The 11,670-nt window shown below is 35.6% G+C and overlaps 1 protein-coding gene across 1 annotated transcript; it reads right to left on the bottom strand.

Annotated features, from left to right (window-relative positions):
- Positions 1-866: 866 nt before the first annotated feature.
- LOC104602083 (putative methyltransferase PMT25) lies at positions 867-7,793 on the bottom strand. The gene is made up of 8 exons (XM_010265652.3): positions 6,369-7,793; positions 6,119-6,268; positions 5,729-5,999; positions 4,853-4,963; positions 2,742-2,916; positions 2,343-2,615; positions 1,777-1,971; positions 867-1,674 (listed from the first exon to the last, which is right to left on the bottom strand). The coding sequence occupies exons 1-8, from the start codon at positions 7,779-7,781 to the stop codon at positions 1,458-1,460; spliced, it is 2,805 nt and encodes a 934-aa protein (XP_010263954.1). The 5' UTR covers positions 7,782-7,793; the 3' UTR covers positions 867-1,457.
- Positions 7,794-11,670: the final 3,877 nt, after the last annotated feature.

Consider the following 11,670-nt stretch of genomic DNA (forward strand, 5'->3'; position numbering starts at 1 on the left):
ACTTAGTCTAACCGGGAAGCTACATCTCTGTCAAGACTTCATGTTGTATAGTCACTCTCTAAATTGCTCCAGTAGTTAATTGGAGTCATGCATACCACCCATTTAACAAAAAAAAGATATTCCTCTTCCCATTTTCTAGTTGTCAATTCTGAATAAATGTATGCCACATTGGTCTTCTTTCTTGCTCCAATTGATATTTGTGGCAGTATACCACCTGATCACTGTCCTGATGCGAGGTATTCATTACATGACAAGCGCATATCCATACTTCCAGTGAACTACATGAGCAGATTTTTGTTGTGTTGTGGAGATTGATCTTTGAGGTACATGCTAGGAATGATTTGTCTTTCCTAGCTGTAACTTTTATCAAAATAATGAACTTAATTATGATCATAAAATGTTTGCTATATTCCTTCTTTTATCGGAGACTCTGGCTTTTCAGTTCAGTGAATTTCAGTTTACCCAAAAAAAAAAGGAATTAATCCTAGAGATTAATGGTAATATTTTCAGAGGTTTTATTATTTCAAATTCCTTTTAAATAAGTCTGTTACGTTGGTCTTTTGACTCTGTTCTACACTGTTTAAAATCCAGTCCTCTGTGAAAACTTGCTAAATCTGAAGGGTGCATTTGAACCCATCTCTCAAAGAGCATGTGGGTGCACCCAAAAGCTGTGAACGGGGCAAGTTAGAGGTGATGTGATGCATGGTAAGTTGTTTTGAATAGGAATGGCCTCTTTAGAAGAGAGTACCTTTTTAACTGTTATTTCTCCATTTTGCACCTTCAGTAATCTTTTGTTCTCTGTGGATGCCTAAGCTGGACAAGGGTGGTTTCTACCAAATTAAGAAGAACAGCATATGTTAAAAATACAAGTACAAAATCAGGGGTACGTCAGTAAACAATCTGGGGCCTCATCAAACCATGAGGTTTCTACCATAATTCCATAAAGTCTTTAGCTTGTTTAATGAAACTGAACATCTATAAAACTATTACTATGATCCAGAGTCTCATCCAAAATGTAGTGAAGCAGCTGGAGTTTCTTGTGGTTCCAATTGAGAGCACTAGTATAGCCTAACATCCTGGATTTCTGATTTGGCAACCCGTGGTTTAATCTACACACAACCACAAGATGGTTCAGGAACTTTCACCTTTTAACAAGGCTTCCCCCTTGGTTTACCTTCAAAAGAGATTATATCACTGTTGGGGAGACTACACTACACCAATGCTTATACGCTATCTTCATTCATCAACTACAACTCTTCCTCGATTGGTTTATAGTTGTACAACTCTTACGGATTTACATGCAATCTGCAAAACAAAACAGATGCATCTACCTAGCCGGATTCGTCGAATTTAACTTACCCTACAAAGGATGAGAAGCACTACTTTCATCAGGCTTTCCCTTGGAAATACTGGTCAAAATCTCCATATACCATGAGGGCTACTACAACTTCCGAAAGTCAAGAAGAAGCTGAATATGTTCTCGGCCGCCAATCAGATTTCTGGGCACTAAGGATTCCTTCTTGATCTTTTGAAAAGATTAAGCGAACTTCCCAGTGGAGGGATTTCAATATGTTCTCAACTTCGCCCACAATGCTGGACTTATCGCGGACAATCAGTTTACCTCCTGGCTTGACTATCCTATCGATCTCTGCCATCACAGGCACAACCTTGCACCTTTGAAATCCAAATCAGTTAAAACATGGTAATGAGAAGGAGAAGAAGAAGAAGAAAACGATACAATAATTTAATGGCAGCAAGTAGAAGACAGAATCCTACCTTTTCTTCAGCCTGGAGAAGAGGTGATCAGCATGCAAGAGATCATAGCTTCTGGGGTAAGTGCTGAAAGATTCACACCAATCATGATATATCCCAAAAAGACCGCGCTCATAGATGATGGGAAGTGTATCTGGGGAATCTATGGTCACAACATTCATCACCCACAGTTTTAGGTCCTTCAGTGCAGCTGCAAACCTGAAGTGCAAAATATGAACATATCATCTTTCCATCAGTTCTAATTTAAGTAATTAGGGTCTGTTTGATCACAGTCGGAATCAAAATGGTCTATTCCTGTTTGGTTCAGACAAGAATCGGAATGAAAATTGGAATCAGAAGAAATGGGATTTCATTTCAAGGGAGGGAATTAGGGAAATGCCATTCCACTAGGAATAGGCATGGGATTCTGATTCTGCTCAACCAAATAGTCAAAATTAGAATGATTCATCCCAATTTCTATTCCAATCCCCAATTCCTTGAACCAAGTGGGCCCTTGGTGAAGTTGGTGGTGCCTTGATGACTGTTATACCAAACCAAAGAAACAAACAACAGATTTCCTTGATCCTTACCCCCCATAAACAGCTCGCATGTCCATCACATTTCTCACGTTGGACCAACTGATACCAAGACCACTAAGATAGGACTTTCTCACCACTCTTTTCCAGTGCTCATAGTCTGCAGCAAAATCATCAGGAGCTGGTTTTCCATAGATTCCCATCTGAGATCTGTTTAACCAGTAGGGAGGCGTCTCCAATCTTTGAGGCCACTCCTCAGGCCACTGGGAGCCCCTCTCAGTCCCAGCAACAGGCACCCACTGCATGCACGACTGCAGAGGTACATACCTTAGACATACAGCAGCAGTACCCAGATGAGTGAGTGAGAAGCATTAAGAGACGACAGAGACGGATTCAAATTCTATGCAAGAAGGAACAGAACGAATTCCAATGTGTAGGATTGATGAAACCTACCACGCTGCATTTGGGTCATCTTCATCCTTGCACATGGGAGGACTGTTGTTCTTTCTGTGGTTGTAGCATTCATTAGTGATGGGTTTACGGTATATCGCCGCACCAATAGAATTCAGTTTGTCTTTCTTGACGGTAACAAGATTCCAACACATTGATAGTGTTAGTGCCGACATTGCTGTTATAACAAGAAAGAAAGGTTGGTGATAAGCTGCATGTGCTAATAGAAAAAGCTATTCGATTGTAAGGGTAAGATTGCGAGTGTTTAAAAATAAGTGATTATTCAAATAATCACTTATTTTAGGCTGCAATAAGCGGATTTATCTGCATTTGGAAATAAATATTTATTTTGAAAATAAGTATTTATTTGAAAAAGGCAAATTTTTAAAATACTTGTACTATTAGGAACGGAAATGAGTAGGGTACCTATGCAAAATGCTCTCATTTTGCCAAATCTTTCCCAAACCCGTCTAATCTTTCCTCTCAATTTCTCAAATCTGTCCTGACCCGTCCCACCTGATTTGAAAGGTTAATAAACACTTTCTACTAAAAAACATTTATTAAAATTTAAAGCGTGACTTGAACCCCAATCAACTAATGATGGCGTAGAAACTCTTAACACTACTTTAAGCCACTAATAAAATAAGTTTTATTAACTTTTGTATTCATCCAAACATATAATACATATTGATGATTAAAAATTCCAAATAAAAATTAAAAGCAATAATATTTAAAATTAAAATTTTATAACTAAATGAAATAAATAATCTATCAAATCCAAATTTAAATCAAATGATGATTTTAATCCCAAGAAATTTATACAAATAAAATATTAATAATAGTATATATATATATATATATATTACAATTTTTATATATCTTTTTATAATTATTAGTTAATATTTTAATCTATTAAATAACACTATATTTATCATTTACAAAAAAAATAAAAGCTTTGTTTACAAAACATTTAAGAGTATAATATTACATTGAATTTATCAAATCCACTAATTTATATGTATACGAAAAAATCATTTTTAGTTTCAAAAAATTTATAGAAGTTTAATTTTTAAAAATGAAATAATTATTTTAGTAATTAAAAATTATGAATTTGCATATGATATGTATATGTATATATGATTATTTATGGCTATTTGACCTTAATTTTACTGTTATTAATATATTTATAAAATTTGTATGTATTTCCCTAGTGTATCTAAGATTTTCCATATTTTTTGTTTGTATTCATGTGTTTCCAAAACATATTTGTATCTCTATCAATATTCAAATTGCCTGATACGATGCTCAATATTGATACTTTAGTCCTTGTTTCAATATTAAGTATATAGAAGAATGTTCTTCAAAGTTCATTATCAACCAACAACATTCAACAAGAACCAACATTATATAGAACACTTTCATATAAAAGAGCAAAATAAGATAATATAAGTCAAAAAATAAATAAAACTAAGTGACATAAGAGAATGGGTAAACAAATAAGTTTGTAATTTCAAAGAACCAAAAATCAAAAAAAAAAAAAGCCAAGAGTTACCCGTCAATAACTCTTGGACTCTTGTTCTTAATTGTTAAACCATGAGGGTAAATGGGTAAACCAATAAACATGAAGATAGGGTATTGGATATCCTAAAGTCAAAACCCAAACCCTATAGGGTTTTGATAAACAAGTCCCATTTAGGGTTAAGACGGGTCGGATACCCAAAAATTCCTACAAAATTGCCATCCCTATAAACTATTCTTGTTTAAAATAAATATTTTTTTACCAAATGCTCATAAGCACTTATGAAAATAATCACTTATTTTTAAGCATGGCAGAGCTAAGAATTTTTATTGAAGGGGGCCAAAAGCTAACAATCATGGATCTATGGAGAGTAAAAAAGCCAATAAACTTAAGTAGAGCCAAAATCTAAGTGGGGTTTAAAATTGGTATTATGGGATTTTCACCGCATATGGGGGTCATGGCTCTCCACTCCCCCACCCCACCCACCCACCCACCCACAAAGCTCCGCCCTTATTCTTAAGCACTAATTTCTCAAATAAGCACTTTCAAATATAGCCTCATTATAAATAAATTAAGATGAGATATAAGATTCTACCCTTCCAGATCTCCGCATCTTCTTTCAGATTCTGGTACACAGGGGTCGCTGACCAAACAAAATAACCGCCAGGGCGTAGAACACGATTTATCTCCAAAAGAAGAGCACCGTCTGCAGGAATTAATGCTCCAAATTTTTAAATGATCAAAAAAGCAAAAGAATAATGGAAAATTTTCCAATTAGGACCCTATACTTTGGGTCTACTATCATTTGATAACTTTAAAATGCCACAATTTACAATTCAGTACTCCAACTTTGAAAACTGCCAATCCAATATCTATCGTTAACCATCCCATTAACCAGCAGTTAAATGGTATTTGAAAAAGACATAAATACCCTTTTAAGTGTCATTTAATTTTTTTTATCAACCATCTATTGAGACAACCCCAACTTTCTTTAATAGAAGATGTAAAAATTTGAAATTGTTCATTTTTTTTGTCAACTTTTGAATGGTTTATAAAGGGAATTAGATGATTCTTGAAAGGCATTTGTATTTTTTCAAATGACACTTAAGGCTCAGTTTGGAATGTGTACAAATACAAATTTGTACGGTGCAAATACATACAAAATAATATAAAATACAAGGTTTTACTCTCTACAAATTTGCATTTGTATTCCTTCGGCTCAGTTTGAAAGGAGTACAATACAAATACGTAGAATGCAAAACCTTATATTTTGTATTATTTTTCATGTATTTGCATTGCACGTATTTGTATTTTTTCTCTTTCTGGTTAATGCCTAAGTACTAAATTAGTACACTTCTTCTAAAGTTCAGATACTGAATTATCGCATTTTAAAGTTGGAAAAACCAATTAAAAAAAGCATTGTGATTGAAGATGTGCATTGAAATGAAAAGGGAGAGAAGCAATTACAAACCGTCTGCATGCCAAGGGACCCTACAACGTGCACAGTGAACAAGATCAAAGACCCTGCTTGGAAATGGCAGCCGCTGAGAACCCATCACGGCAGACATTGCCGGAATTCCCCGTTCAAGAGCAAATTGGACCTGTGCCTCGTGTTCATCTTTCGGTGCAAACGACATGGTTAGAACTTCTCTCTCGAATAGATACCCACCAAAGCTGGCCACTCCACACCCAACGTCCAATATCACTCGACTCCGCTTCCCCCATCCAATCTTTGGTACTGACTGCAGAGCACCAAGCAGCAAAATTAATTGGATCGATCCAACACTCAACAATACTGAACACTATTTACATATAATAGAAGAGCTAGCCAGATCTGAGTACGCAGCTTCACAGTGCGTACCTGCTGGATGAAATCGATGTAGTGTAGTGCACCGTGAATAAACTGGGTCCCACCGCCGGGAAAGGTTAGAAACTCTCCGGTCACCTTCACCCAGTTCTGGTGACCCTTCACCTCCGCCAGCTTCGTGCGCGGAACGTTGTGATACCATATCTACATACACGTACGATGATAAGCACATATGAAGAAAAAGAAAGGAAGGAAGGAGTTCAAATATGACAATCAATTGGCTGTGATCCTTTTGATCTTTTACCTTGTCTCTGCTCTTGGGCCACTCGATGGATCTCTTATATCCATCGGGAAGTGGGACCAGGCACGTGGGAGCTTCGTCTGGACAGTGCCTCTCGCGATGCTCGTAGTGTCTAGTGCTGTGTAGCTTCTTCAGAGCTTTCTCATTGTCCAAACACGGTATATAGTCCGGGCCCGCTGTTACGTTACACAGTTCCCACGTGTATCCGTACAAGTTCCTGTCTATACCGTTCGGTCCTTCCTTTCTTCTCTCCTTCTCGTTCTCCGATTGAACCGCCTGGGTCGACCAACTCTGTTTTGATTCGGTCGACTCCTTTGGGATCTCCGGATGAGCCCCACCGGGGAAGGACTCGCCCCCCGAGTTCAAATCCGTTGCCGCCTTTTCTTCCGTCATAATACCTTGTTGCTGAGTCTCCGATTGGGCTTCACCCAGGAACGACTCGCCCGAGTTCAAGTCCATTTCCTTTTCTTCCGTCAAAATATCTTGTTCTTGTTGCTGAGTCTCCTGGTTGGAACTGTTGTCATTCTCTTCGCTCTGATGACCTTCTTGTTTCTCAGCTTCTGTTCTTTCGCTCTGTTGGGATTCTTCGTTGTCAGTTGTTTCGTCTTGTTGTTCGGATTCCTGCTGCTCCTGTAGTACGGTTTCCTCGTTCATAACCTGTCGAATTTCTGGTTCTGAAATCCCCTCATGAATCTCAGCGTTTTGGAAATCAGATATCTCCTGATGATCTTCCTGTGATATCTGTTGTCGGGAGAGATCCGTGTTTTCCTGGCTTTCCATCTCTGCAGTCTCCTGTTGGGTATCCTGTTGAGTTCTTTCAGTACTTTGGACTTCTGTTGTCTGTTGTTCAGACTGAGCGTAGATTTCTTGAATTTCTTCTGTTTCACTCTCTTCTTTTGCCTGCTGTTCGACATCAGCAGATTCTTCTTTTCTTTGCTGGGTTTCTACCGTGTTCTCTTCTTCGAGAGAAGATTGATCCTTCTCATGTTCTTCATTGTTACTACTTTTAGGATTGCCATCGTCGTTGCTGGCCTCAATATTTTCTAGCTCAGTTTCGTCTTCTGCATTGCCTTCTACAACTGGGTCTGAGCGGTTCTCTGGCAACAATACTGATGATTGCTTGTCTTCCCGAGACTTTGAATCATAATTAGACATCTCAACCATCTGCTTTGGTTCGACGTCAGGGAGGTCACCCTGAGAGTCTTCGAAGGCTGGAGGGTCCTTGTGCTGATAGTGAGTTCGAGAATTGGTGGAAGAAGAAAGGTCGTTGGCAGTGCTTGTGGTTTGTCGCGGAATAAAGGAGGATGTTAGCATCCATAGACCAATAACACAGATAGCGATGAAAATAACCATAGTGACCGTCGACGTATAAGACGACGGCGAGCGCTTACTGGAGCGTGCCTTGCCAAAAGCCATGTTCGACTTACAGAAGGAAAAAAAGAACGAAATAAGAAATTGAGTTATAAAAAGCAAGAAGGATTGTGCTTTGTGTTTTGTAGGTAAGAATAGAGAGCTAGAGAGAGAGAGAGAGAGAGAGAGGAATTCGTCCAACTTACGAATTCAAGACATTCATCCAAACTTACAAATTTACAATCCAAGATCCTAAGTTGGAGGAGATTTGGCGGACAAAAGGGTGGATTGATGAATTAAGTGGACCGAGTCTGGTAGTTGAGGTTGATCACACCCTTGCAAGTAGCATTGTAGCAACGGGTAGCTGTAGCCTGTAGGGCGTTTTCGTGGGCCAGAGCACAGGCCCCCTCTCTTAGGAAGTGCTCCAGTTTGGTCCATTTGCTACAGGCCTGGGGCTTGGCCCAGTGCTAGAGGCCTAATGGGCAGTCCGATTCTAAAACCCGGCTGATCAAAATCTTGTTTAGGAGTTGGGACATGTGACCATGTAGCTGTAGGGATGGCAATCAAATATCAATTATATTTTAAATTTTTTATTTATTTTAAATAATTTTTTTTATAAAATAATATTAACTAAAAAATTTTGAGAGGTTCGGGTCCCTGCAAGGAACCCGTTCTATCATGAATCGAGATGGAGGACAATTTTATCTCGACGGGGATTAGGTTTCGGACGAGAATTTATTCCAAAATCAGGGTTGGAGACGGGGAATATAACCCCTCCACCAAATCGACCCGTCGCCATTCCTATAACTATGTTTTTAGAACTATTGTTGATTACGATGGTTAACATTTGACCCAGAAACCCACCACGCAACTGGTTCTATTTCACCCCTGAAACGTTTTTTTACCGAAAAGCTGTTGTCTTTATTAGCAATTCGTTGACCTGGGTGTAGAGGTGTAAATTGAGTCTGTCACGGCCTACGGGCAGCGCATGTAAAGTGCAGGCCGTCTTATGCTGACCTGTGGGCCGTCCCCGGACATGCCACCCTCCCCTAGGATAAGTTGGGGGTCAGCCCGGCATGGCCCATGGGCTTGGGCCGTGCAGGCCCATGCCGTGCCATGGGCTGGGCTGGTCCGTGGGCTGGGCTAAAGCTATTTATTTAAAAAATTTGAAAAAAGAACTTAAAATTTTAATTTTATATGAATTTTGATGTATACAATTGATTATATATACAATAATTAAATAAATTAATATAATAAAATTGAAAACAATTGTTTATTTTATTAATATATTATATACTATTATATATTTATATATAAATAGTATATATGGGTCGTGTTGGGTTTTTCCGCCCGCGGCACGGCCGCTCAGTCGAGCCGTGCCAGCCCGGCCCACAGACCTAAAACCCCTGGACCAGCACAACCACATGATCATGCCATGCTTGGCACGAACCGCGTGCCGTCGTCTCGGGCCACGAGCGGCATAGCCTTATTTACATCTCTACCTTGGTGGTCAAACTATCAACCCGTTCAACCTGGACAATGGTTTTTGGCCCTTTTAATTTACTTATATATTTTTTTAATTGCAGCAAGTTGTCCATTCAAACTGGACAGTCAAATGACTAACCCGAAAACTGGTGGCCAAAGTGGTTCTCGTTCTGAGTTAACTTTTAAAACATTGCATATAAGTTACATATACACACATACACACACACACACACACACTAAAACACAACACTCTAGAAGTTTTCTCATTTTTTTGACTTTTTTTTATTTTTTTATTCTCTGTCATTTTTTAAACAACCAATGAGATGCTCTCCTTCCCCATAAAATAAATTACCAAAATTCTCTCTCTCTCTCTCTCTACCACACATTCCAATTGCCCAAATAGTATCTTCTCCTAAAATTTCTCCTAAACTACCACCCCCACTTTCTCCTAAATTATCTCTAATTCCTATTTCTCTCCTAAATGATCTCTATTGTAGTACAAAGCTTTTCTCCTAAATTATCTCTAATTCCTATTTCTCTCCTAAATGATCTCTATTGTAGTACAAAGCTTTTCTCCTAAATTATCTCTAATTCCTATTTATTCCTAAATTATATCTAATTTAGTAGAGAGTTTCTCTCCTAAATTATCTCTAATTCATATTTATCCTCTCCTTCAAATTTTATCTATTTCTATCTAAATTTTGAATTAAAAATTTTAAAAATTATATAAATATTCTAATGAAATTATATAATAACTTTAAAGTATTTATTAAAAACACAGAAAATACTTATAATAAATTTAATAATATTCATATTATTAATAATTTTATATTTTTACAAAATTTATCATGAAATTATGTACTATCAATATAAATTATGGTTTTCTGGATTATTCAATTTAAATGTTATTTAAATAATAAAAATGTAACATTAAAAGATAAAATATTATTTTAATATTTCAATAACTAAATATTTTAAATAAAAAAATAATAAAAATAACTAAATAATCATATAACAAAAAATTTTATATTATGTAATAACTTTAAAATAAAAAGTTTCAAATAAAAAGTTAAATATTTGAACAAGAAAATATTTTAACTAACAAAATATTTAAAATAACTAGATTTAAATAGTTAAAATAACGAAATTAGGTAATAAATTTAAAAAATCTTAAAACAAGAAAAATAATTATAACATAATATTAAAATTAATAATAATTTAATATTTTAAAAATTAATAACGAAATGATGTAATAATAATATAACTTATAATTTTACAAACTATTAAATTCAATAAATAATTAATATTTTAAAATTTAAATAATGATATTATTTAATTAAATAAATAATATTCTAAACAACAAATTTCACTTGTATCAACTATTATTTGATATTACACTATTTATTGATTAATTTAATAGATTTTTAGTATTTATTTTCATTTTGTAATTATTGTATTTTTTATTTTCATTAGGTCTTTATTGTATTTTCCTTACCAATATATTTTCTATAATTATGTATATTTTCAATAATTAATATATATGTTTCTATAAATTCTCAATAATTATTGGAGATTAAGCTATTGTTATTTATTAGAGATTAGACTATTAATTTTATCTGAAATTAGGAGTGTTCGTGAGTTGGTTCGGTTCAGTTGTGAGTTGTTTGGCCAACCAAAGCGACCTCATTGGGTTGGGGAGTTGGTCACTCGAAACCAACTAACCATTAGTGAAAATCAGCCAACTCGGGTTGTACTGGTTTGGGTCAATTTTTGGTTTGGTCGATTAGTTCAAAAGATTTAAACTTAAAAATTAAATTTAAATTAAAAAATTTACAATTGAATTATTAAAAATTAAATTTATGATATAAATTATTTTAGACTAAGAAATAGGGAATCTTTTCCACTTTTTTGTATTAAAAACTTACATTAAAGGTATACAATATATATATATATATATATTTGATTTTGGTCAATTTACAAATGGCCAAAGTGAAACTAATCCAACATAGTCAGGTTTGGAAATTGTTTAACCAAAGCCAATTGAAAATGATAGAAACCAACCAACTCGAGTCGAGTTGGCTGGGTTGGTCAGTTTCATTAAAAAAATTATTAAATGTAGTATATATAATATAAGGGGAAATCTATGACGTAGGAAAAATATTGATTGGAAGAGTTTTAACCAATCACAATCCACCCATGAATTTTGATAAATAACACCTGATTGGCTACTACATTTATGATACCAATTGATTTGTCAAAAAATTTCAGATATCATATCTTTCCCATATCATAGTTGAACCCAAAATATAAATAATTATTAGGGTAAAATATAGAAACCTCCCCTGAACTTTCTAACAATCATAAAAACCTCCCCTATAGTTTCACTTTAGTAAAAACCTCCCCATTATGTTAAAAAATTTTGACAAAAACCTCCCTTCCGTCAATGATCATGACGGAAAACGTGTATAGT

Source organism: Nelumbo nucifera, chromosome 6 (assembly GCF_055504915.1).
Source record: "Nelumbo nucifera cultivar China Antique chromosome 6, China Antique-T2T, whole genome shotgun sequence".
NCBI classification, from domain to species: Eukaryota; Viridiplantae; Streptophyta; class Magnoliopsida; order Proteales; family Nelumbonaceae; genus Nelumbo; species Nelumbo nucifera.